This window comes from Dicentrarchus labrax, unplaced genomic scaffold (genome assembly GCF_905237075.1).
Source record: "Dicentrarchus labrax unplaced genomic scaffold, dlabrax2021, whole genome shotgun sequence".
NCBI classification, from domain to species: domain Eukaryota; kingdom Metazoa; phylum Chordata; class Actinopteri; family Moronidae; genus Dicentrarchus; species Dicentrarchus labrax.
This window is the reverse complement of record NW_026136723.1, coordinates 13,376,336-13,404,158: the sequence shown is the minus strand read 5'-3', so window position 1 is coordinate 13,404,158 and position 27,823 is coordinate 13,376,336. Positions and strand designations below refer to the sequence as shown.

At 41.1% G+C, this 27,823-nt stretch overlaps 1 protein-coding gene and 1 long non-coding RNA gene across 10 annotated transcripts; one reads left to right on the top strand and one right to left on the bottom strand.

Moving 5' to 3' along the window:
* Nucleotides 1-732: 732 nt before the first annotated feature.
* Nucleotides 733-1,602, bottom strand: LOC127357534 (uncharacterized). Its single transcript, XR_007882275.1, has 2 exons — nt 1,255-1,602; nt 733-992 (listed from the first exon to the last, which is right to left on the bottom strand). It is a non-coding gene; the product is annotated as an uncharacterized LOC127357534 (long non-coding RNA).
* A 3,088-nt stretch (nt 1,603-4,690) lies between these two features.
* On the top strand, nt 4,691-27,148 carry igf2bp3 (insulin-like growth factor 2 mRNA binding protein 3). 9 transcript variants are annotated; one of them, XM_051390231.1, is made up of 16 exons: nt 4,691-5,503; nt 6,487-6,547; nt 12,308-12,356; nt 15,758-15,809; nt 16,086-16,149; nt 16,941-17,219; nt 19,296-19,430; nt 19,919-20,041; nt 20,194-20,329; nt 21,430-21,561; nt 21,748-21,816; nt 22,682-22,819; nt 22,965-23,039; nt 23,308-23,439; nt 23,609-23,722; nt 24,134-27,148. In XM_051390231.1, exons 1-16 carry the CDS (start codon nt 5,329-5,331, stop codon nt 24,233-24,235), a joined length of 1,836 nt encoding a protein of 611 aa, XP_051246191.1. In that variant the 5' UTR covers nt 4,691-5,328; the 3' UTR covers nt 24,236-27,148. The 9 variants fall into 9 exon arrangements, with proteins under 9 accessions (XP_051246191.1, XP_051246190.1, XP_051246193.1 ...); XM_051390230.1 differs by having other exon boundaries at nt 22,679-22,819; XM_051390233.1 differs by having other exon boundaries at nt 4,693-5,503; nt 22,682-22,801.
* The last annotated feature ends 675 nt before the right edge of the window (nt 27,149-27,823 follow it).

The following is a 27,823-nucleotide window of genomic DNA, read 5'->3' as shown; positions in this document are numbered from 1 at the left end:
TGAGTGGTTTCAAAGAGATTTTCTCAACACCAAATCACAGTGCAACTAATCAATCAGGGTGCTGAAACCAGTAAACAACAGCAGCCAGAAGGGATGTATTCCTATAAGAGAGACAAAGCTACATGCCAAAGCCTGGCCATACAGTATAGCTAGCAATGTGTGACAAACTCTGCAAATATGCATGTGCCTGTGCGTGAAAACACCCACTTTCATCAGGCTTTTGTGCTGGATGAACATGTGGTGTTAATCTGATCAAATGCTCAGCAACAACAAAGAAAAGCACAGATCTTAAGTTCACAAAAAATACAACAATCAACAGATGTTTATTACAAAAAATCTATAGTTTTGTTGAAATAATGAAAAAGAAAAAGAAATAAGAATTTCAAGCTATTTCTGTCACACGCTATGCAGACATTGAAAGGCAGTGTGTGCAGAATTTCAACCAAATGACCTGCTATCAAACAAATATTTCATTAAAAACGTAGAGATAGTTATTGCCACTTGTGAAACAAAACAATAGTATGACGGTAGCTATGTTTGGCTGCTATAAAGAGCTTTTTCAGTTGTTTTTAACAAAACAAGATAACCAATTATTTGCTTAAAAAAATACACTCACATTTATAGAATCTTTAGTGTAACTGTTGGTGCAGATTGAGTTCACTTTTACATACTAATTTCCAGGATTTGGCTTTTGTTTGAAAAAAAAAAAATGAAAGTGACGAGAAAACGAGAAAAGCCACATGTTTCTTTAATGCTATTATTCTTTTAAAAATAACACAGATATAAGCTTGAATATATTTACCATTTCCACATTTTACCAGTGAGCATTAACTCGTTATTTACTGTTAAAAAAGAAAATGTTCCTTGGCATGATGTGTTTTGAAGGGGGCACAAACCGCCATTTTCTAATGAGATGAAAGGTGTCACAGCACAGGAGAATCAGTGGAGAAAACACATCATTTTGGGGGGTTTGTGGAGCCTGCATGTAACCCCTTGATGTAAACAGAAAACATATGTCTGGATTAAGAAAAAAAAAAAAAGACTTGCATTAACATCGATAAGGATATTGTTCCCATCAGTTAATGTTACTGTGAGGCTCTAGATTCTCCTCAACATGGCGTTCAGCACAGTGTTCCCTGACTCTGTCCGAAGCGGTCAGCCAGTGGATTTAATGGTTACAACTCAAGTGGAAAGAAAACATTGTTAAAAGATTTGAATCGCCTTACAACAAATAAAAAAATAAAGCAATCTCACCCGGAAAACAGAATCCCTTGATTCAGTGTAGCCTAAAGGGGTTTGTAAAAAGAGCCTTGCGCTTTGCGACGTAGACTATCTACACCTTGGAGTGAGGCCAGCAGCTCAAAGTTGGGCTATAAGCTGCGTTTTACTTAAACAATCTACCTCCCCTCTCCTCTCCCTTTCTCTCTCTCTCTCTCTAGAAATATCCCAGACTATGTTTAACCAGATCGATTTTGTCAGTTCTTTTTCCTGCACTGACATTAACCGCAGCAAATCTTCCCACATAGGATGCAGTCTAGTCTGAAACTTTATGTCAGTTTGCCCCCTATGGAATTTGTCCATAGCCGAGGAGTCCTGAAACTGGGGGCGGGGAGACTTTCTGTACATTCCTCAGCGATACATTCACTACTCCTCCTGCAGAGCCTGCAGCCACACACGCAGACAGGCTGCAGCCATGCATCAGTTCATTTAAACTGACAAAAAAAGCGGCGAGCGCTCACATGACTGCCTTCTCCATACGTTTAGTCCGCAAATATAGCATCTGTAAGGCGGTCTCCTGCAGGCAGGGCACATTCACACTGAGTTCCTGCGTGTGCGTTTCGTTATTTCATTTGCAGTGGAAATCATTAAAGCCAAATAAACTAGGTTATAAAAAATTGTATGAGCCTAACTAGGCCAGCGAAAAGCGCCCAGGTTTAATAAATCCCTTATATTGGTCCATACAGAAGGAATATATGCATCTAACCACTCAGGGGAAAGTTATTAAGAAACTTTTGGGGAGTTGAAACTTGAAACAAATTATAAGACGATTAAAAGTTAGCAGGACGTTCACTAAAAGCGAATTTTAAACGCTCTCTTTTATTCTCTTTTCATTTAACCTGTTTAAATGAGTGCTCCATGAATGTAAACACAGCCTAAAGTTCCTGAAAAGTTGAGAACAGTCGTGAAAAAGTGCCGCGGATCTGGCCACAGCCTCGTGTTTCGTTACATCTTTATAGCTTATGACAAAGCCCAGCAGAGGAAACATGGGGAGAAATGCATAATTGGCGCGCTGATTCATATAGAATAGTCGAGCCGAGGAGCCAATGAATGAGCGCGTTGAGGCCGAGCCAGCAGCAGTAGTACGGAGCGGCTCTGCGGTGCCCTGATTGGACGGCGCTCCCGACCAATCAGAGAGCTTTGTGTGTTTGCTCAGCAGCAGAGGAGTAAACCCACTGAGACAGCCATGGCCCCAGTCTGAGCCAGTGGCTGAAGGGCCCACTAAACCAACACTCCCTTTGTAATCTGCTATACATGAGCATGCACACCTAGGCCTATTCATTAGCAAACACTGCAGGAACACAGTGCTATCATTTCAGCTCAAAGCATGGCTCTTTGCACTGGCAATTGCAGGGCTGCAGTGGAGGTTACACCCACCTAAACTTTTCCAACACTTTTTCCCCTGGTGAAATACAGTTTGACCAACTTTAGAACATTCAAATGTTTAAAGGCTAAATGACAAATGATATAAGTTCAATGAAAAACAGACAGTTACAGGGACATTGAAAGTTAAGGTAATGCTATTATGTAACTTTACATTGTAACTATTACATTGTTAATTCAATTTTAGTTTTACATTTTTTCACACATAAATCATATTGAACAACTCATATAACATAATTAAAGGAATTAAATGATGCCCTTATGTATGCCCACATGATCCAGGTAAAACTGTCTGGCACATATCTCATACCTCAAATTATACTATCAAATGTGCTGTGTATTGAGCATAATGTAAACATGTGTGTAGCCTGAATCCTCAGGATTGTCTCAGGAAGTTGAGATTTAAGTTGAACTTTGAATATTATGACTATGCAAAGTATAAAGAGGTACACCAAGTTAGTTTTTTAAGTACACATATCTAAAACTAATCAGAATCAGCCTTATTGGCCGAGTGCATATGCACGCAAGGAATTTGACTCCGGTTTTTCCATTGCTCTCAATGTACTTACACAGAAATATATGTAGCAGCTAAGAACATGGACAGCAAAGCTAAACAAATAGTAGACATGGCTATTATGTAGCCTACACAATGAAAATTAAAATGTTCTATACATATACATATATAAAGCACAAATGATCACAATATAAAATAACATGTCTTTATACAAATCAAGGGTTTTTGTAAATTGTAAACAATACAAATTGTGTAAAGAATTCAAAATTAGAATTAGCTTCATTAGCCAAATAGTCTACAAGGAACTGTACTACCACTGACTCTAGTTCATATGCAAATGCATGTAAACATGTCTGTATACAGTATATACAGCGTGTAGGATTTATACTGACAGCGACAATGCATGCTGATATGTAGGCTACGTTAAAAATGGCGTGCGCTTTAAACTGTAAAAATATAATCCACAATGGAAGTAAGTGGATGTTTAAGTGTTACTGTTTGTGACACTAAACTATTGCAGTCTAATATAATAGATAGATAGATAGTGTAAAATGTATTAATGTATGTATTAGTTTCACAAATCAACTGTCAGATCTGATCTAATGACACTGTGTGTACATTTTGACTTTAGGATCCTTGTTGAAAAACTCAAACAAGCTCTGCTGACAGTGGTATAGCGACCTTTGTGCCATCAACAGGTATAGATTCAACCACCCGTCGGTCCTGTAAACACGACCATTCTCTGCAGAGTGACCCACAACCTAAACTATCGGCCTTCGCCTATGATTTACAAATCTTCTTATTGACCGTTGTGTAATATTTTAGACATGTATTCCACACGTGATTGAACTGAGCTGTGCGTTACATAGGACGCTAGGGGCACTTTAGTGTAGGAGACCCCTCCCTCTTTGAATACATGCAAGTCCATGCCGGAGGTATAGCAGAGAGGATTCGCCATGTGCATTCGCTCCACATGGCCAAGGCTTTTCCCAGTGTGCCAAACGGTCTGAAAGTTGGTAAAAACAAGTGGCGTGGCGACTCTCTCCTCCCCCAAATACCCCCTCATTGTCAATTTGTGAGTCCACGGACGAGTCGGGCCTGCTGTTGGACTTTGAATTGTGGATCAGCAAGGGCATGGCACCACTCTAGTTGGAGAAGATGGATGCCGTCATGCGGATAGTAGTACGTGTCATTCCCATATTGCACGAGGGCCCAATGGGCTGCTCTGGGCCCTCCCTAGTCAAGATTCTTCAAGTTAAATGTGTCCAGTATGCAATTTAACAATATAGTTCAACATCATTTATGAATGGCCCCTCCCCCTTTTCCTCCTACTGTGTCATCAGTACAGCGCACTTAGCACAGCCGTGCGCACAAGCCCCCGCAATATCAGCGTCTCCCTGCTATGGGCGTGCGCGAGCGCACTGCCGTTTTTACTATTACGCAGCCGGCCAATGAGAATCGAGGCTTTGCAGAGAAAGGCACACGAATGTGATTCTAGTAAAGATACACTGGGTTCTCACGGAATCCCTTTACGCACATAGCTCGCCAGTTTTTTTTTTCCCAACGCCAATCCACTCTTCCCCTCCTTTTTTCTCCACTCCCCTCTGCTGTCCCCACCCCAGATTCCCGTGCAATTTTCCCCAATCCCAAACACTTAATTGAGCAATTGGGATTCCTCACGTGTGGGCTGATTTGTAGTTTGAACACGTGGCTCATTCAAAAAAGCCGGAATAGCAGAGGATTTTTTTCTCCCCCTTCTTCTTCTTCTTCTTCTTATTCTAGGCTCTAGACTTAGAGGCGGGCGCCAGCCTTACCGTGTGTGACATTCTCTGTCTCTTTGCCAAGGGGTTTGGAGGAAGACACAAAGTAGTTTCTCCTCCTTTTCACCCAGCCCGCCATCGTTTGGAGACACGAGATTAATAATTGAGCATTTATTTATTGCGCGATAGAGACAGAGGGGCGAGGGAGAGCAAACGCACTGTGAGGCTGCCAGTTTAACGTTAAATCTATCTGTGGCTTGAACGACCGGGAAGCACGCCACAGCCACTCCGTAGTAGTAAAGGCGATTTAGGCTACTCCAAACACTGCACATCCGTGAGCGCAAATAACTATCTCTCCCTCAGCGTAAAGATTGTCCCTTTTCGGCGCAGAACATGAATAAGCTATACATTGGCAACGTGAGCGCTGAGGCGAGCGAGGAGGACTTCGAAACTATCTTTGAGCAGTGGAAGATTCCGCACAGTGGTCCATTTCTTGTCAAAACTGGCTATGCGTTTGTGGATTGCCCGGACGAGAAGGCTGCGATGAAGGCCATCGATGTTCTTTCAGGTGAGAAATTCTGGGGCAAAAAAAGTGGTATTTGGAAAGGCGCACCAACTGCTGCAATTGTGTGAAGGTTGCCTTTACTTGAGCCCGGTAGGGTGGGGGTGTATCCAAGCATTTCTTTCTCTCACACAACCTTTACTTGGCCTTTTGACACCGTGGGCTCAGGCAAATAGATGCCCAGGGTTTGAGTGAAATACTGCTCTTGTAATATCACTAAGTGTAGCTTGATAAAACGGTCGAGTAAACACAACCAGAGGGATGTGAAAACACTGAGGCTTTCCTAAAGCAGGTTGTGTAGCGTTCAGGGTAGTGGGGCGCATAGGCAGCCGGGGCTGTGGACGCCGTGAAGTGAACCTTATTGTGGGCTCTATCACACAGACCACTTTGGCACGATAAGGAGCAGAGGCCTTAGTGTGTTGCTTGCTTTTTTTTAAAAAACAGTTTCAATTTGAACTTGCACTCTTATCCAGGTTTCAAACTGTAGGCCTTCTCCACTGGCAACAACTCGCTACATTGTGAAGCCATTTCGTCCATGCTGACACACCAGGTGGTTTAATTGTGTTGGTCAAATGTAGGCCAACTAACAACCACACGACCATTTGCTTTAGTACATTATTCACTTCGTCTCCTGGTTTGTTATTAAATACAAGTTAGCCCTGCTCACGCCGGACACGTAACAATGTAGCTAAACTCGTGTAATTTTTTACGAATTGTGCTCACGTCTGGCTCATTTGTGTCCTCGTGCTATTAGTGGCTCGCACACTTTAAGCATTTTGTGTAGCTAATGTCACACTATATGCTGGAAAAATATCCAGGGCGATGCCATGTGTAGGCTACATAATGCCTGTTTAGATTTCAGTCCACTGTATAAAATGAGCAGTAAACTCTGAACACACGTCCAAAAGCAAGAAAGGGGGGGCCTGTTTCAGGAGGTCAAAGGATAAATGAAATTAATAGTTACGTATTTTTTTTATTTTTTTTTTTAGGTAAAGTTGAACTTCATGGGAAAGTTCTCGAAGTGGAGCACTCGGTCCCTAAACGTCAAAGGTAGGTCGAGTTTTATAATATAGTGCTTGGTTCAACTCGTGGGAGCTCCTTTTTTTTTTAATTCCTCTAGCTGTCTTCTACAAGAAGCCCTTTTTATTTTATTTTAGCAAGTGATATCTGCCGGGAATATGCGTTTATTTTACTGTTGAGTATTAATTCAGTGGTTTGACTATTTTCATTTTGGTTAAATGAGCATACTATGTAAATTAGGTGTCTATTTTTTTTCTCCTGAATGCTCTGGGGTCAAATGAAAGGGGCGTATGGTGGTGTACTCCCTCCTCTCGCCATGACTGTGGGGTGCTCCTTAAAAAACCGTCGTGCATTCGGGTTTAACCAGCACATGCCTTGTATTTTCCACTAGTATTTTTTTTTTTTTTTGTGTACGTACAGTACATGATATTATGTGAGCTCCAACCTCAGGGCGATTAGTCAAAGCCATGGTGTGTGTGTGTGTGCTCTGGCTGAAATGTGTGCAAAAAGAGTGAGTGCAGGCTGGATTTGAGGCGTGCAGGCCTTGTGGAGTCGTCCATTTGAGAAGGATCTGCCCGTCATTCTCCCTGCCTGCCCTGCGCTTCCGCCCTCCTCTGCACATTGTGCTGCTGTTGCATGAGATGGACTCCCAAACGCGAGTAGAATGGGAGGTTTGGGGCCCAAGTCACGGAAAACCTTAGTTTTAGAGTTCGACCCCCGTAGCCATACTGGGCTGTCGTGTTTCAGTGGATGATTTCCATAAAGTGTACCATAAATATTTTCTGTAAGGGTCTACGTGACATGTGCTGAGGACGTAAAATACTGGGGCTTTTCTTGCAGTGTGTGCGTTATTTTTTGGTGGTGACGCATTTCGGTCATAATTAATCCTTTTTTTTTTTTTTTCTTGAATTGAATTTTAAAATGGCTCTTGCTTGGTAATTGTTGTAAGGGTTTCTATGAGGCATTACACGTAATATGCATGGTTTGGTCTCTTCAAAGTTTGATTGAATGATGTGCTGTTTTCTACGCAAAGTAACAACCCACATTTTTAAATAAAAGTCGAGGTGAAACGTAGGCATTTTAAAACTATTGTACGTGGCGTGAATTGATTTTTAGAAAGTGCTTAGACGTGAATGTGGATCAAGCGTGGAATTTTTTTTTTGACATCTTGACGTGAAATGTATTTTCCAGCTGAAGGTCATACAAGCGTTCCCCTGCAGCTGGTAGGCTGGTGGTCTAAAATTGTAGCTTGGATAAATAATCCAGGTGAGCTATGTGGGAATGTTGCTTCAATATCCTCAGACCTTCCTCCAATTTTTTCCCAGATCACGAAAAACTGGTGACGTTGCTCTGTCTCTTGGTGCAGCCTGCTGTGTTGGCTATGGCAGCAAACAGAGTCGAGTTTCAGCCACACTTCAAAAAAGTAAAAAACGTGCCCTCCCTTTACAACATGGAACATAGCAGTAGTCAATGGGAACAGTATTCTGAGTACAGCCACACAACACACACTTGTACACTGGGGGCCCCTCTTTGCATTCCAACCTGCAAATATCAACTGGGGGCTCGGCCAATCACCATGGCTTAACCTTTGAACCCCGTCAGGAAGGGGAAGTGCTGTAGCAGACACAGATCAAGGTGGGGTGGCTGCAGTTTGGGGCTCATAACGATAAAACATTGTGTGGAGACGTGCTATGGAGTGTGGTGTTTCGCATTGGCCAAAATACATCATGTAATCAAATATTTTGAAGTACATTCCTCTGAATTTGTCACAGTTGTGGCCAGTAGCCCACTAAAATTATCTCCAGTGCATTATCAAAACATTGAGTTCAATTGTGACTCCTGAAAATGTATTGTGTACAACACAACACAACATAATTCACTTAATTGAAAACAAAATGTGCACAGGTACATTGTATTTTTCACATAGTTACTGGACCTTTCAGCCACCTTATGGGTATTTACATCACTTTTTTTTTTCACTCTGAAAATGTTTTGTTCTTGGCTTTTTTTTTTCCCTGGCATTTAAAGATGACACCCACACTTCCTTGATGATGTCTTACACTCTTATATTTTTTTATTCTCAAAGCATGTAAATTGTACAATAGGAAATCAGGTATTAATCAGAATCTTACAGGTGTATTTACATTTTAGTAAAACAGCCTTATTTTCCACAATTGACGTAACTGTTTAAAATAGCTTTCATATTTTCTCTTTTGACCCAGCGTGAATTGCTTGTTAGTGCAAATGGGGCTGCATAAATTGTAGTTTTTGCAAAGTTACTAATTGAGCTGTTTTGGCTTTTTTTTTTTTTTTTTTTTTTTTTTCATTCAAAATATTCAATTTCACCCTTTAATTATAAGGCAAACTGAGTTGCAGCGGTGTCGTTATTGTGTACACTCTGAATTGACTTCCGGGGTCAGGCTATGCTCCTCTTGTTGAAAATATTAAACACATTAAACGTAGCATGCCCATCCCCACATGCACAGAGCTGCTTAGTCACATATTAGAGAGAGAGAGAGAGAGAGAGAGAGAAAAAATGGCATGGCTATAGGAAAGGTGGTCCCAACTGTGTGTGTGTGCGCGTGAGAGAACGAGAGGGTATAACTTTGACTTATTTTACGACATATGTAGCGTAGCAAATGTTCTCAGTGAATGGTGTCAAGTTTCAGCCTCCTTGCCTTTGTCTTCGTGTTTTTGTTATTTTATTTTTTTAAACCAAAGCATTAAAAGAACTTCTATAAATTCAGACAATAGTGTAGATCGTATCAGTGCTGTTAGTAGAAATGGCTCCTGGCTCTTATTACAAGAATTCTGGGTCATGGGGTCACTGTGGGGCCCCACCTGCAAAAGCGGGGATTTGGGACGGAGACTTGGGGTGCCAGAGAATTATGAATGTGGCCCCTTGTTTTACCCAGACTGCAGGCAATGGTTCCTTAACTCTCCCTCCTCCTAGGCTCAAATCAGAATCTTATTGTGTTTTTGTGTGTGTGTGTATGTAAACATATGTAACATATTTTCTGTGTGGTGGGGAGGTAGACATGAATGTATAATAGTCTTTGTAGAAGTTGAGTCATTTCTAACTGTTGATATTCAACTCATTGGAATTCTCTGAAGGAATTCCAAACCCAATCTATCCAAACGCAAGTGCTGAATGTCATTTATTGGGTGCACAGTGTGCATATAAGGCCTGTGAGAGGGCAGCGGAAACCAGACTGCGTAGAGTTCAGTCATTCAGAACCTCTGCATACTGAATAGTCAATGGCTGTAGATAGGCTCGTGTGTCCCACACTGTCCCTGATGGTGTTGGCATAGAGTGCTTCAGGGTGAACAATTAAGAAATGGAGATGAATACAGGTGTGGTCCAGTCTCATGGTGCTAACTTGCAAATCCTGGTTTTTTTTATTTTAATTTTTTTATAGATGCATGTGTATGCTTGCATCTATAAGTGTCTGTACACCCACTTGTGTCTCCACGGTGCAAGCCCATAGGTCTGAGTTGAGCGGCGAAAGAACATGTAGAATATTTGTCCATTTTAAAAGTAGATAAGGAGCCCGGCCTCCTCCTGGCCATCACATGACAAGCAAACCAGTCACTCCTGGCCCTTCCCTCCCCCTCCCACTTTTAACCCTGCTCTACATGTTCCTGTCAGTGGACTTGGTCGTGTCCATGGCAACAGGGCCCCACCCCCACAGGGCAGAGAGGGCCCTTGTTACCCTTGCCTGAAACAGGGCTAGTCCCCTAGTTCCCCCCCATACGCCACACCCCACTCACACACACCTCCCCCCCTCCCAAAATCAAAGGCTGGGGCTAGGGAATGTATACCACTCCCCCCCCAACCCCCACCATCCCATACCCTGGCTGACTTCTTCTGTGTGTGGAGCTATAGGTTAATCCGACTGGAAGTGCTTGGTGCATTTGCACATTTCGCTTGGCCTTCCCACCGCAATGCAGAGCATACAGAATGTGAGGGGAGAGGGGGGCCGGATCAGCCAGGAATGGCACAGTGGGCCGGAAAGGGCTGGAATTCCTCTTGGAAGTTATTTGGGAATTTTCTTTAAAATTTGCCCATTTAGAATTAAGTAGTTTCCCAATGTCTCAAATTAAGTATGTTGTTGTACTGCTGTTGGCTTGATTATGGTTGTAGTGGGAAAGCTGAGGAATTTAAACTACTGTGGCCCTTATTGCACATGTGCAGTATGTTTTACTACGTAGATGTGCTTGTGTGCTATTTAAAAAAAAAAAAAAAAAAAATAAAAAAAAATAAATATTTTGTTGCACACTTTTTCCCCTTAAATTTGAGTTCATGGTGTAAAGAGTGTATATAAATGCTGCATGTTGTAAGGTGTTATCTTCTACACAGCAGATTACAAAACAGCCATTAGCAGTGGAGCAAGTAGATGAGCTGCATTTTAGACGTTATTTAACAGCTCAGTGAAGCTTGAGGAAAAGAACGAGAGAGGTGTGTGTGTGTGTGTGTGTGTGTGGGTACACTTTTTAGGGTAAAGTTTTTACAGACGTCAGAATATATTTTTTACAAACTATATAAAACAATTAGCTGCACATGTATCAGGTATGTGCAGAGTGAGTGTAAGGCTAGTGTGGAAATGGGTCGAGGTCAGGGTTTGTTTCCACGCTGTCTGAGTGTTCATGCTTCAGCTCCCAGCCATATGTACATTTTGTTCCTTTAGGTTTGTGCGTGTCAACAGGCAGGGGACTTTGGAGTGGCCTGCACTCTTCTCACATTTTTATAAAACATCCACATGCAGGCGGACACTTGTGAAACTCTGTGACTCATTGATCCACAAGTTCCATTGTCTACATGACCTCCACACATAGCCAGTATACTCGTACTGCTGTACACAAACTGTAACTAAATTGGCGAACCTTCAAGCTTTAAGGATGAATCGGGGATGTCTGTCCTGGTTGTTTCTAGTGACGGAGCACAGCAGCACCATTGTAACTGCTAGTCTTCACTTGCTTCTGTTCTTTACGAACAAGCATGCAATTTTGGTTCTTCCCATTTAGTGTGACGCTGCTAGCGGAGATTCCCTTTGGTTTCTGTCTGGCACCTGCACCCCCCCCCCCCCCTTTTAATACAACAGCTGGATGCTCCTGGATAAGTGTCTATTTTGGTTGAAAAGAGTGGGCTGAGTCTTGTAGTAGTTGAATCCTCATGATGCAATGCTACAGGGCACATGCTTGACTCAAAAGAGTATAGACAAGACATTCTGATATAGCGTATCTTGTTTTTTTTTCCTCCGCTCTCTTACTACTCCTTTCTGCCGCTTCACTTGTCCTGTTTCTCTTCCACTCTGTTCTTCGCACTCTGTGACACAATTGATGATTTGGGACAAAGGGCGTGGTGTGTTTTGGCTTAATTTTAATTTTAAGCACCCTCAACTTAATTTAGGCCACCCAGTGCTGTTTTCCAAATCACCCCCTTGTTGCCCACTTTTACTCCATCACTTCCTCCCATGTTTATCCAGGGTATCTCCATACACCTGCTGGGTTGGGAATGGAATTAAAGCAGAAGTCTACAGTCATATCCACAGCTTCTCCACCCTGGTCTGTCTCACTAGATGGCGGAGGGAATAAAGACCTGCTTATATTTTATTTTATTTTGTTAGTCTGTTTTGCCTTTTGTATCATTGTGCCCTTGATATTGTCAGCTACTAACTGTCTTTCTCCCCCTTCTCTCCATCTCTCTTCCCATCTACCTTCATCAATTTCTGTTATCTCCCTCCTCCTTTATCCATCCCCCACCCTCTTCCTTCCTTGTTCTCTCTCCAGGAGCTGTAAGCTACAGATCAGGAACATCCCCCCTCATATGCAGTGGGAGGTGAGTGCTAACAGGCTGCTAACTGCTTCCAGGGTGGGGCACCATCGGGCAGCCTAACTGGGCTCCCATATAGTGGCCTCTGGAGTCACCTTGCCTCCATTTTTATTTTATTTTTTTGGGGGGGGTTTCAATTGAGCAAGCGCTTGATGATTAGTTTGAACAAGGCCACAGCTCAAGCTAGTGTAATGCACCAACCAGTGGGTGGAACTGTGATTGGTGGAGCAAAATGATTGCAAGTACCACTGGAATTGTGATAATGAAGATTGTAATGTTGAATTTGTAAAACTTAAAGACATTTTAAAGACTTTAAGATTCAGTCTTTCACAAAAGTCGGATTTCCAGGTGATGTGGCTGGGTCACACAAGAACTTTTAAGCAGTTGCATGATATTTTTTCAGCATTATATTGCTACATGGGTCAGCTACCTACTAGGCATGTTTTTAAAGCAATTGAAAAAAGCTTTGTTTGGTTTGAATTGATTCCTGGGCTACACAGGAGCTGATGTGGAGAAATGGGAAATGAGTTAATTGTTCTGTCATGGTGTCTTTCAACACTGATCACATGTGCTGGATTGAAAGTGAATGCCTTTTCACGTCACGTTTTCTTGCAAAAAAAAAACTAATGTGTAAATGAAATAAAAATAAACTAAGTGTATTGTCTGAAGGCTTGTAAAACATTCATGTGGCAGGGCTTTTATGTGGCCCCCTAGCCAACTCGAGTGTGCAAATCTTATATCCTTATATGGTTAATGGGATATTTATTTTTAGAATGTCAATTTAGTTGTTCAGGACTTAAGTGATATGTCAGTGTTTCCTTGACATGCAGTGGGTTGAGAAAATAAAATCTGCACCTGTACAATTTAATGCAATCCAATACAGTGGCCATGCGTGAAACACAATCTATGAATCTATTAGGTTTTAAATGTGTAAGATTAAACTGTATCTTAATTTAAGGATATAGTTTGTGGTGTCCGAGAAACGTATTATATAGCATTTAGTGGTTAATTTGTAATAAAAATAACACATTTGACAAACTTAATTTCAGATTACAATTATGTTTACTATAAGAAGAAATTCAAAATACAAATTCATGCCTTGCTGTAAATCTTCTTCAGAATAAGGGTTGTACACACAACTATTCCAACACACGTGACTTTTAAACTGCATGAATTATTTGACTTTAGATCTTGTGTTAAACCTGCAAGTGAACCTTTTGATATTACACACACACACACACACACACACACACACACACACACACACACACTCTTTCTGTGACAAATTATTCACAAAACCTTGTTAGAATTGATCATGCAAAACTGTCCTTGGTTGTATAAGTGAAACATGGACAAGTTCTTTAGATGTTTAAGGTTAGGTTTCTACATAGGATATAAAGTTGAAGCAGTAAAACTGATGCTCAGGGTTTTTTTTTTTTTATATAAATCTCAAATATAAGCAACCTTTTTTGTTTTCCCTATGGGGTTAAAGGGCAAAAAGATGTCATGTAAAAATGATAAATATCAATAGAAATGGTGAGCTGTAACATGGTCATGGCCACTGCCTGATTAGTGAAAAAAGTGTTGAGCAACAGTCGTGTGTGTGTGTGGTGTGTCCGTGCATGTCTTTCTTTCCCTGCATGTGATAAGCATTTAATTTAAAACTCTCTGGTATTCATTGTTGGCTCCACATTCTGCTTTGATTACATACTGATCTGCTAGGCACACGTACATTTGTCTGTACTTTAATTTCAACACTTTAAAGTTGTGTGACAAATTTCACTAAAGCTTTTATTCAGAGATCATTTGTCAAACTCAAGATCCTACTTTTAACTTCCATGCGGATTCCCATGTGCCAGTAAGCACAGCTTTACGTGACTTTTTTTTTGTTTTCCCCCATTGCAGAGGTTAAGCTGTTATAGCATGTGCTTGTAGTGTTGAATTAAATTTTCTGCTCCATAAAGACTAAGCCTAATCAGAATTGTTTTGTTATATTGCACAATTAAGCATTTTCCAAATTGTAAGATTGTAAAGTTTAATACATGGCTTTAGATTTCAGCCTGATTCACTCACGGTGATCAAATGGCTACGGACGGACTCAGTGTTTTGTAATGGTGGGCTCGCTTTGCCTACGCATGTCCCTCAACTGCAGCTCCAGATCCAGCCATGTTCCTAGCATGTAGCGAGTGAGCTGTTTGCTTTCTCATAAGGTGACATGAAGGTTTCTCTCTCTGCCGGAGGGGGGAGGGGTTAGAAGAATGGAGGAACAGAATAGAAAGGGATCTTTTGATGCAAAGGCCTTGTATGTATCTTATCAGGTAGATAAGACAATGGGTCATAGGGTGTATAGCCCTACAGCGAGAGAATAGTGGTGAGAGTAGTGGCGTGTTCATAAGCTGTAGTGGGTGGGTGGGCCTAGGCTGTTTCCCCTTCCCTTCCATGTGTGCCGATTCACAGAATGTGTAGCATGAACTCGCACCCCTCCCCCAGCCACTGCTTCCTGCTGGAATGTACCCCACCCTTTCCTGAATGGCCTGGATTCCCATTGGCCAGGCTTTGTAGATGGACAGGCAGCTCATCCAGCCAGTAGCCAGCAACTCTTGGCTTCAGGGAACTCATATCAGAGCTGGAGCAGCCAATGATGAGGGAGTGGAGATGGCAGGGGGGCGGGAGGTTGCTTGGTTGGTGGGTTGGTGGAGTGGGGGGGGCAGGGACTCATTCTTGTTGGCTAGAAAGTGGGGTTGAGCTCTTGGGGGTGTGGCCTTGTGTTAGACTGAGCATGGTCGGATGTCTTAGCTTAGCTTAGAACCCTCGCTCCCCCTCTCGCCCACATTTGATCACATCTATGAATTGAAATCCTGTGGTCTCCAGATTTGGGCAGGTGGCCAGCGTAGTGTTACTTTGTTTTGGATGCATTTTCTAATAAAGCAACAATTTGCTATTTGCCTTTTTGTATGATTTAGCATACTGGCATTTGAAAATGTATTTAATTTTGCCAACATATTAATAAAACTAACAATTTAAAGCAGCTATAGCTTTATGGATTATTTTTGGATAGCTTAAGATTTTTATTTTTTTAAATCCATGTATGTTAGATGAATAGTGGGCTGTTTGTAAATCTCACCTTTATTTTCTAATTATTTTACAGTGAATGAATACGTACTTTTGAAATAAAGACTTTTTGTGTTGAATGTTATAAAATACATTCAGTACCTGGAGCTCCATGCAAGTGCCCTAAGGGGGGGGTGTCATAATTTGAGAGACATTGAACTCTGGGGTTCAGAATTAATGTAATGTGTCCTTGCAGCAAGCTGAGCTGGTTCCCATAGATAGCTCCTGCTCACTAACAGGTTCTGGTCAAAACCTCCAACGTCTGAGTAATCATGGCTTTTCTTTCTTTCTCCCAGGTTTTGGATGGTATGCTTGCTCAATATGGTGCAGTAGAGAGCTGTGAACAAGGTAAATACACACTTGTTTAAGCTTTGTCGCATTTTGTTTGAAACATAATTCCATCACCTTGCCCCAACATGCACCCTTATACTGCATTCAGTTAGTGTCACCTTTTATATTACAACCCTACAATCTTTTTTTATTCGTCTTTTATTATGCAAAATAAAAGTACATCATTGCAAACTTTACAAAGTAGTTTATTTATAATTGTTGAAGTAAAAGTAGCCCATGGTGGTGAATTGTGTCACTGTGTGTGATTTGACTCTGCTGTCTGCTCCCCCACAGTAAACACTGACACAGAGACTGCAGTAGTCAATGTTCGATATGCAGCCAAGGACCAGGCCAGGCTGTGAGTATACACACATGCACACACACGTTCTATTAACATCATTTATCTCCAGCTCATCTATCTCGTCTTTGACGTGGATGTGTTGAAGGTTTACACTTTACCCAACATTCTGTATTGGAAATTACATTAACTTCCTCTGTCTAGTGGTCTTACAGTGCACCTGATTTCCTCCTTCCAAAACCCAGTCTAGTTTAATTTGACATGCAATGATTACGGAGAGGAGGGGGTGGGAGTCTGTGTGTGTTGGAGAGGGAGGAGGGGGGGGTTAAATTAGCCATCTGGTGCCCCCTGGTGGACATGAATAATACTGCAGTGTTGCGCTCTGCACGAGTGGTTGTAGAAGTCTCCAGGCATAATTGATTGTTTCACTACAAAAATAAATCCTTGGGACTGACAGGGCAGATGTGTATTAGGTGTGAATGCTGTCTTGAGGTCAGAGGGAATTTTCCGTAGCTCACGAGAAGTGGTGAGTGACCACTGCCCTTCAGGATGTTGGGCTTGTAAAGGAGGTCTTTCTTCCTCGTCCCTTATGCCCATTATTTGAGACATAAACCATATCAATTTGTAACAAAACCTCTTGATTATGTTTCAATGTTCCCCCTCCTTGGATTCTTCCATTGATAAGTAGATGGTACAGAAATCAGATGTGAAACGTTGTGTGCCTCAACAGAAATTTGTTTGGCAGTTGATCTACTCAGAGCATTTCACTCCAAGCCTTTCTCTGCTTTTAAATCAAACCCACTCAGGGCAATCAAGAGTTTTAGAGACTGACTTCTCTTTATGCTCCCCAGGGCAATGGAGAAGCTGAATGGATCTATGATGGAGAACTATGCCTTGAAAGTGTCCTATATCCCAGATGAAACAGCTGCACCAGAGGGTCCTTCAGCGGGAGGCAGAAGAGGCTTTAACGCCCGTGGACCTCCTCGATCTGGCTCTCCAGGTTTGGGTGCCCGGCCCAAAGTGCAGTCAGACATCCCACTACGCATGCTGGTTCCCACACAGTTTGTAGGGGCAATTATCGGCAAGGAGGGTGCCACTATCCGCAACATCACCAAACAGACCCACTCAAAGTACGTACACAGAGGTCCGAAATTGTACTGAACACTGCCGGTAACCTGTGTCCTGTCCTTTTTCTGTTCCTTCAACTTCTAGCATTAAAATAAGCAGATTTTTAAATCAGCTTTCATCAATAAAGTACTATGGACAAATGCAACGCTGATAAAATTCAGAAAAATTGAGCTGAGGTGAAAAACAAATCTATGAAGTAAGACTTTGCAGTTATAATGTGGACCTGAGAAATGCAAGGCACTGCTTCTGTGACATAACTGACAAAAAAATGATGAAACTTGTGCTGCCTTTGCTACTTTTGACAGGCTGAAAACCCCTCCTGTGTCAGTAGCCCCTGAACTTTTATGCTCTAAAACATACAAAGAATTTGTCTCCTGCTTCACTGACAAATTTCAGAAAGTGATACTACCTCTGTCTCCCCATATCAGGTATAGGGTGCATCCATGTAAAACCAGTTCACTTGGCATGATACAATTTGAACCTATCAACCATGTAACTTCAGAGGAAATTGTGCAACCTTTTAAATCTTCCAATTGTGGTCTTGCCTCAAATGGTTTTTAACTGCATGGCATTAGATTTTCTGCAAATAGTCAACACTTCTCTACTCTGTACTCGTGCTCTGAAAAATGCTATTATCGAGCCACTCTTAAAAAAGAACAATCTAAACAACACTCTAATGATCAATTACATGCCCATATCAATCATCACTTTGTAAAATTGTTGAAAATTTAGTTTTTCAACAGTTTAACACCCTCTTGGCCCTAAACAGTTATTTAGATGTATTCCACTCAGGAGTCCAACTACACCCAGTACAGAGACGGTTCTTCTTGATTTCTTGAATGACATCCAATTAAACACAGGCGGTGGAAAAGTTTACATGTTAGGATAATTGGATCTCAGGGCTGCATTCGACATGGTCAGCTACAACATATTACTAGACAGGTTTGAAAACTGGGTCTGGCACAGGGCTAAACTGGTCTGAATCCTATTTCGAGGACCAGAACTATTTTGTCGATTTGGTAATTACACATCTGACCTTGCAGTTTATCATTCTAAGGCCTCATCTGTTCAACATCATCCTGCTCTGACCAGCACTGATAATAACAGTGATAATAAACTTTATTTATAAAGCACCTTTCAAACAGTTATATGATACTGTACATTAGAAAACAAGATCTTATAATTATGCAGATGACGCACAGATTTATATATAACTATACCACTGGGTGTCTATGGTCCTATACAAGAATTGCACATAAGATCATTGTTGAAGAAAATGTTTGAGTAGTATAATTTAACAAATCAGATTGATTAAAAGTCAGTGCGTAGCTTCACTTGCTAACGTTAAAGACCACGGCTCTTATCGCCCTAAGAACATAGAAAGAGTTAAGGGACTAAAGGGAGCTTAGCAGACTTTAGAAAAACTTGTCCATGCTCTTATCTTCAGCAGGCTCGACTACTGTAGCGCTGTTTTCACAAGTCTTGCTAAAAAGTCTATCAGACAGCTGCATAATAATAATAATAATAATAATAATAATAATAATAATAATAATAATAAAAAAGACCAGGCAAGTGGAAACCAGTGCAAAGAACAGAGCTGATGTGATCCAAAGAATTGACTTGATTCTAGTCAAATTCTATTTTTTATAATTTTTTAAAGCCCTGAATGGTTCAGGGCCAAACTTTATTTCTGATCTGCTGGTGTTATGAACTGTGCAGACCCTTCAAGACCACCTGGGACAGATCTGCTTACTTTTCCCAGAGTCATAACTAAACATGAAGAAGCAGCTTTTGTTTTTTTTTCTTGGTCTACTCAGACTCAAAAGTCTAAAGCCCTGATTTAACTGACTCAAGTTAAATCTGGGACTATTTAATCATATCTCGCATTGCACTGTAGCTGCACTCTGTATTCTTTTTAGTCTATATTCTAGTTAAGCTTAATTAAAGCTTCTTTTTAACTGTCTTTTTTTTTTAAATTTTCTTTACATGTATTAATGTCTGTCTTATGCAAAGCGCTCTGAATTGCCTTAGTGCTGTAAGGTGCTATACAAATAAATTCTGCCTTGCCTTTACACCAGGATCGACATTCATAGGAAAGAAAATGCAGGTGCAGCAGAGAAGCCCATCACAATTCACTCCACCCCTGAAGGTTGTTCGAACGCTTGTACAACCATCATGGAGATCATGCAGAAAGAAGCTGTCGACACAAAGTTGTGAGTTTGTGCCCAAACGAAATCTGAGTATTTGCCCTAGTTCAGCTTGGTTCTGACAGTTTTATGTGCCACCTACAAACTTGTGAAAGAGAAGAAGTGGTCATTTTGCTGTACACACCCATGGCCTAATCAGATTTCCAGTGATGTAGCTGTTTTCCCTAAGCCCTCTTAATGTTATCAGTAATTTGTTGTGATGCACAGCCGTGTTTATAATTGGCAGAAGTTTGTGGTTGAAGATAAATGCCTGTGGGGGGGGAGAAGGAAACTTTACTGGCCAGGGGAAAAAAAAAAATATATATATATATATATATTTTATATATATATATATATATATATATATATATATATATATATATATATATATATATATATATAAATTTTTTTTTTTTTTTTTTAAATACTAACGATTCACAACATGTGAACAAAATAGACATTGGTAGTGGTCTGATCTTGAATGTTTAGTTACTGTTGATTTCTGTCTCGTGCAGTACTGAGGAGATTCCACTGAAGATACTCGCACACAATAACTTTGTAGGAAGATTAATTGGGAAGGAAGGACGCAACCTGAAGAAAATTGAGCAGGATACGGGGACCAAGATCACAATTTCACCGTAAGACCTTTTTGAATTCTTTCTTGCAGCCTAATAAGTGCTACTTAGCATGGCATGCATATTTAATGTTGTAGTATTTGCTTTGGTGTCAGAATTTATACTCTATTGCGATTGTTCTCATGTCTCTTTGTTTACCTCCCTCCATTGTCCAGTCTCCAGGATTTGACCCTATACAACCCAGAGCGGACCATCACAGTGAAGGGCTCCATTGAGGCGTGCTCAAGAGCAGAGGAAGAAGTGATGAAGAAGATCAGGGAATCGTACGAAAGTGACATGGCTGCTATGAATGTAAGCATTTTTTTATTCAACAAGGGGAGGAAAAAAAGAATTCCTTCAAATGGGAAGTATAAATTATGGAAAGTTTCCACTGACCAATTGCTTTAAAAGTGACGTTCACCATAGATAATTACTGTGACTTAAAAAATGAAAACAAGAAACCAAAAAACATTTTTTAGGAAGTGCTACCATGCCCAACAGTGATCTGCCATAGCAGCACTTTCATATCCTGAATCGTTGTCATGTACAAATTCACACACTCAAACCTTTCAGAAACAATGCTTTTCCAGCAGGATTATATTGTTAAAGTTTTTCCTAATGCCTTAAGCCTTAAAGATTTCCATTTGTCTAGAAAATATATTTGAGAATCCAAAACGAGTGTTCAGACTAAATTCAGTGACCGCAGTTCCTCAACTGTGAGCTTACTGCTTTCAATGCAGGGGATGGCACCTGGAAAATAAAGCTTACACTTGGGGGGTGTGTGTGTGTGTGTGTGTGTGTTTATACATAATAAATGTATAAGAAATTCCACAGAAAATGTATCAAAGAATCTGGCATTTTGATATATTTTGAATGTCTGAGTTTACAAACACAAATCAAGCTGTTTGAGAAGTTGTTCTGAGATTGGTTAATTTATCTTATTTTTTTTAGTTTCTGTCTTCACTTACATGTTAGGTTTGATACAAATCTTCTGGGAGGTTTTCCTGCCCCTGGCTGTCCAAAATGTTCACTGTAGTGTCACCAGGAGAGGCCTATTGTACACATAAGTGTAATAAGTATAACTTACTTTCTCCCCCCATCCTTCCCTGTTTAAAAATTGTGAGGTGTTTTTATGTCTTCTGGCCAGGGATATGGATAAAGAAATGCTGTTCAGAAGTCACCTAGCTATTCTGTATAATAAAGTTGCAAACAGTCATATGCATCACATTATAACCTCAGGTACAACTGTTTGTATTAACTTTAAAAATGTCAAACTATATAATTTGCATTTGGTTTTTCTCACTTCCTGAGCTGAGAGTGATTCTTAGTAAATATGATTAATGTTGTTGATGAGCAAAGTGTACATCCTGTGACACATATTGTGTTATAGAAATGTTCTTATTTCTTTCCAGCTCCAGTCCAACCTGATTCCAGGCTTGAATCTGAACGCTTTGGGTTTGTTCCCCAGTGGCGCACCAGGCATGGGTCCTTCCATGTCCAGTGTCCCACCTCCTGGAGCCCATGGTGGATGCTCATCGTTTGGAGTAAGTGACAGTCTCCTTTTCACATCCAGTACAGTGGTCACTACCATTACAGGACTGGCTGTTTTTTTTTTTTTTTAAATCTAGACATGCTGCAACTCTTGGGTCAGGCTAGCGAAAACTACAATTCAAACAAAAGCAGACACTTGGTCTTTAGCAACTCAGTTTTATATTTCTTTTTTCCTTTAGTGCAGTCCTTATGGGGGTGAGGGGCCATTTTGGGCTTCAATGCTGTCGGCGAGCAGCCAGCCCCTTGCTGTAAGTCACCCGTCCCAAAGTGGTTTGCACGGCTTGTGGCTGCTCGCTGCGGGATTGGGGGGGGGGTTCTTCTCAACTGCCCCTTGATCTTTGACCTTTTTTAGGCCTAATCTGTGTGCAGTTGGTAACCTGGTGGATGGGGAGACATAAGTCCTGGAGTAGAACAGTAGCTTGGCTACTAGTCATATTTTTGATAAGCTTCGTTTTACAGTGTAATTTCTGCCAAATATGCCGCATTTGCAGTTTTTTAGGGGGGTGTTTTTCGTATGGCGAGTAAAACCTCAAAATCAACAGTGCTACTACTCTCTGATGATGCAACCACCTCCCCAAGTATATCGCACTCTTTAAAGTGATGCGTTTGCAACAAGGTATCTGTAAGTACAGTCCTCTCTAAGGCACTCCTCCATTATGGAGTGTAATGGAAAGAAAATCCAGATACCACTTTCTACCTGATGGAATTACTAAACTGATGCATGTGGCAAAATCAGATTGTAGCTTTTTGAAACGGCGATTCAATTAAAATATTAGTTTTAACACTGTATTGAGCAGTAAAACAGACCAAAAACTCTGACGTTAAGAACATAAAGCATGCTCTTTTCATCAGTCGACATAGAAAAATTCCTCCTGGACATAATGACCGTAGCATCTGCGTTTGTGTTACTGCAGGACCAATATGTCTCTTCTGACCAGCTGGTGCATTCAAGTGGCGGGCATGAGCGCCAACGTAGCTTAAAGAACTGAACTGCTTTTGCTGGATCCACTGTCTGCACTTGTGCATTGGTGGCTGAACTTGAGCAAGTGGTCTGCATTTACTGTCATGTGATCTCCTGGTCACAGTAGCACTAACGTGTTTTATACCCAGCAGGGACACCCAGAGTCGGAGACAGTTCACCTGTTCATCCCAGCGCTTGCAGTGGGAGCTATCATTGGAAAACAGGGTCAACACATCAAACAGTTGTCACACTTCGCCGGAGCCTCAATCAAGGTGAGTGACGGACAGGAGGTGAAGTTCTGAATCTCAATGATAACGTGTCGATGCCGGCTGTCTACCTGTTGCCACTTGAGTGATAGGAAGTGGAAGCATAAGTGAAGGTTGCTGAGGTTTATTTATTTATTTTTTTTAATGCTGGCTGTTTGCCCTGTTTCAGATTGCCCCTGCAGAAGGAATGGATGCCAAACAGAGGATGGTCATCATCGTTGGGCCGCCAGAGGCTCAGTTTAAGGTGTTGTACCTTTTCACGGCCATATAAACACATAAAACACTGTTGGTAGAAATAAAAGAATGGAGGCACATAGTCAGATTTAATGGTAACAGCTGTTGGGTAGCTCTTGGATTTTTTTTGCAGTTTTTTTTATTATGTTGATGACTCTTTACTGCCAGTACAGAAATGTTTTTCTTAGTCTTTAAAAAAAAAAAAAAGAATTCTGGAAAAATGTCCTGTTTCTGAAGTGCAGCATGAGTAATTGGTTCTCCATCTTGTCCGGCTGCAGGCTCAGTGTCGCATCTTTGGCAAACTAAAGGAAGAGAATTTCTTCGGACCCAAGGAAGAGGTGAAGTTGGAGGCTCACATCAAGGTTCCCTCCTTTGCTGCTGGACGAGTCATTGGGAAGGGTGGAAAAACGGTAAACTGATTTATTAATCATTACGCTAGCTGAAGAAACAAAACACAGAATATTTCAAGCTTCACTTACATTAAGTTTGTTCCAACGAATTAAAAACAAAGCTTTAAAGTGTTGTTCTTACCCCAACTCTCTACGTTGTTTCATTTTGTCCTCTTTGTTGTGGCTGCAGGTAAATGAGCTGCAGAACCTGACCTGTGCAGAAGTGGTGGTGCCCAGGGACCAGACGCCCGATGAGAACGACCAGGTTATAGTTAAGATCAGCGGACACTTCTTTGCATGCCAGGTGGGTTTCTTTAAAGGAAATAAAGATGTACTGTACCTCAGGAAGACAAAAGCCCTCTAAGGAATCCTTAATCTCTGTGGAACTGAATAAAGGTCATTTTGCTGTAAGGTACTTGCCACCTGGTCTCGCTGTTAGAAATGGCTAATGAGCGATTGTATGACTAAAAGGCAGAGCTTATGCAGAGTGAGCCATAAACCAATATTTACCCAAGACCTTCATGATGGCCAACATTTTAGTGTCAGCTGTTATACTGGACAGTGCTGAGAAGAGCATGGACTGACCATAAGGCATCAATTCAGGATGTCATTCTGAATTCAGGATGTCATTCTGAATTCAGGATGTCATTCTGAATTCCTTAATTTGATTACTTTGTGCTGTGATCTGATCATTGCATTTTCTCATGTCATCTAGCTGGCCCAGAGGAAGATTCAGGAGATCCTGGCCCAGGTGAGGAGACAGCAGCAGCCTAAGCCCACATCTGGAGCCCAACCTCCACTGCCCCGCAGGAAGTAAAGATCCAGCGGACCTGGAGGAATGGTGACCGAATCTGCCAGAAGACTCGACAGATGGACCGATGCAGCAGAGTCCGTGGGGAGAACAAGACAACAAGGGGTTGTAATGCTCATCTCAGGGGTCAAAGGTTATCAGAACCCAACCAAACATCTACCCCTCCTTGTCTTACTTGATTAGCTTTCAAGTGTGGCTAATAAAGAGACCCTACGCCTCCTAAACCTCCACCCACCTCACCTCTCTGCATCTCTGTGAGAATGTACTTCTGAGGGCTCCCAACGTCGTCACCTGCCCTCACATGTACACACCCCTCGACCGCTCTCCTCCTCCCTGCCACGGGTGTGTTAGATTTTTTTTATTTTTTATTTTTGGTCATCTTTTTACACTAGAAACACAAAGAAGAAATAAGGATCCCCCTCCTATCACCTCCTTGGTGTGGTACTTCAAACCTGACAAAATGTTTTGGTTGACTTCAGATTTAGTTGAAATTTTTTTTTTTTAGTGTTTAATTGGTTGACTAAGCTTTCTCATGAGTTTTCTGTGGAAAGGAAAAGGCATTGCTATCAAGGTCCTGGTTGGACCAACAGAGAGGTTTATTTTGGGGGAGGGTTGGCTCAGATTGGGTGGGCCATGTTTAGGGGAAAGATTCTTGTTTCAGGACGGGACCCCTGAAAGGGTGGATTATATTGGGTGTCCTGCCCTTGTAATGATAGTGGCATTTTATAAATTTGGATGCATTTTATAGATAGACCTATATACATAGATGAATATATATTTAGAGGTGAGGGCAGCGCCATGACTGACACTTAGGGAAATGGTGCCGAACTGCTGCTGCCCAGGAAAACCAATTTAATATGCATTTTACTTAACTACCTCAGGATCTAGTACCTCAGAAGAGAAAAGAAAATGATTATATATATATATGAAAAAATGTTCCTTTCTTTTTTTATTTTGCTTTTGTGGTATTTTGTATACTTTATAAAGCTGATAGTCTTTGAACATTTTTATTTTTTTAAGAAAATTTAAAATTTGGTCAGCTGCCAACTGACCTTGCCTTCAACTCTGGTGCTTTAGGTGGCATTGTTCATGTGTATGTGTGACTTAAGATGACCCTGTACATAAAGTCTATTTGTACATAGCAGCCCCGGAGCAAGAGTTGGCGCCCCCTCAGCTGGCGGCTGACAGGAGTATCGAGAGAAAATCGCCTCAGTTTTTCCCCTGAGGGTCCACCATAAAAAAAAAAGTACAAAACAACTAAGACACGCAAATAATGCCAACCGTACATAATTATAGCAATGCCATTTAGTTTTGGGATTGACATTGTTATTGGTAATGGTACTTTAATTTGTCAAAAAAAATCCTTTTTGCCTTCTTTGGAGGGCTGTCGTCAGGACAGTGCAGTGTGGACTGTAACAGTCCTCTCTCTAGCTGCCATAGAGTCAGCAGAGTGTCTGTTTTTTGTCTGGTCTGTTCCCAGGCCATCTGCCACCTTCTTGACGATGGTGTCATAGCAAGGTCCAAGCCCGACTAGGTTTATTTTCATAGAGCAAGCTTTGTCAGTTCGGAGTGGCTCTTGTAGCCAGGCCATCAAGTCAATGTTAACGTCGTTCACTGCATGGTGAGGGTAGGGGGAGTCACACTGATAGACGCATTTTTAAATGATTTTTCTTTTTACGCTATAGGAAAATAATTTAAACGACAAGACATTCTCTGTAACCCACAAATGTAACTTGATGTTTCAATTTGTTCTTACAGGGACAAAATACTGAATGAACCCTGACTGGGAGTAAGAAAAGAGGAAAGGAATCCAAAACTTAAAATATACAATTTATTTGATTTCTCTTCATGCCGAATGTAAATATGTTGATTGTGGTAAAAGTGCTCGAGTGTATCCATGCTTCCACAGTAGAACGCCGTCTACCTCAGCTGAGGGGGTGGGGGGTTGTTGTGGCACTAGGCACCCCAGCCTGCCCCCACTGAGCGCCAGCGCGCACTGATACCTCAGTCCCCCAGAACACTTCTTTCTACATGGGCGCGCCATCCTAACACCGCGCTTTAACTGAGGGGCACAAGTGATACTTAAAATTATCCCAGACACCTCCTGATTCCCTGCCTCCTTCCTGCCAAACCACCCTCCCCACCCCTTTCCCCTCCTCCCGTTTGTTTTGATCTACCTCTTTAGACACGTATTTGAAGTAGAGGCATTCTCTATTTGTTAGAATTTAGCCCCTCCCCCTTTATGCCTCCCCATGCTTCCCCAGATATGAATGAAAACTAAAAATCATGTACTTAGAATTGAGAGAATAATCGAAAGTGATCAAAAATATTTTCTTTTGCCAGTGTTTATATACTTTTTTTATTTTTTTTTATTTTTTTTGCTTAATTGAAATCCTCAAACCGATGGTTAGTTCTTTCCGCTTTCTAATTTTGGTGGTGTGGCTTACATGTATTTGAACTTTGCTTGGGTTTTTTGTGAAAAAGGTCAAATCACGTGTTTGATTTTGCATTCAATAGTTAAATGAGAAAATACAGTTTTGTTTTTGTTTTCTTTTTCAAAAAAAGGGCCTGCCTTTTTGTTTCTGATTTGTAAGACTTCAAAATAGATACAAGTCCTGTCTTTTTTTTTTTTTTTTTTTTCCCTTTTTGTCTTTCACAGATGCTACACTCACTTGCTGATTTGGTAGCTATTTTCTTCTGTTAGCATTTCTTGGCTGTGTAATGTGGAACATCCTCTTGGTATGAGACAGATATGAGGGACTGGGTCTCTGAGTTTTTTTTTTTTTTGGAAAAGTGATCTAACTTCAGCATGATATTCCCTCCTCCCCCTCTCTGCAACCATGCTTGTGCCCCTTCACTTCCCCTTCACACACAGCTCCACTTGTCAAATGCCTCTGAATAAAAAAAAAAATAATTAAATTGTGTTTGTTTTTTTTAAACTGTATTTGGTATCTGTATTTTGAAGGTTGTTCTCATTGCGTGTATGTAACCAAAGGCAACCAAATTGATATCACAAGTTGGTCTTGAACGCTGCAAAATGCTGTTAAATGGTAATTCTGTAGAGCCAGAGCAGGACAAAACTTTATCTACACATGCTTACGTTTTGTAGATACACTAACTTCAAAATGCTAAGATTGGCATGTTTTATATTCTCAGGTCTAACAAGTGAGACATCAATTGGATTAAATTTAGTTGGGATGAATCTTACATGTTGAACTTTCCACCATAAAGGACGCTGGGATGGGAAGTTGCTGATTTTGAGATTCAATGATCGTCTTCTTGTTAGAACTTGCTATCAGTATCTTGAGCATTAATACTGTGGAGGTATTCTTCAGTCAATAGCTACCCAAAAACCCCATACTTCATATGAATGGAATCCAATATGTTTCAAAGTGAATTTGTCATCTGAACAGTTCCAGGAGCTGTTTGACCTCCATCTGCAGTAAGTTTAATTTCCTTTTATGCATTGCATTGTTTAAGAGCTCTCTACATCAGTATTTATTTTGTCTGGTTTTCAGTGTGAACACATTACATCTCTCACATTCAATAGCTTCAAAGTTGATTAAAAAAAAAAAAATTATTGAAGTGACCGGT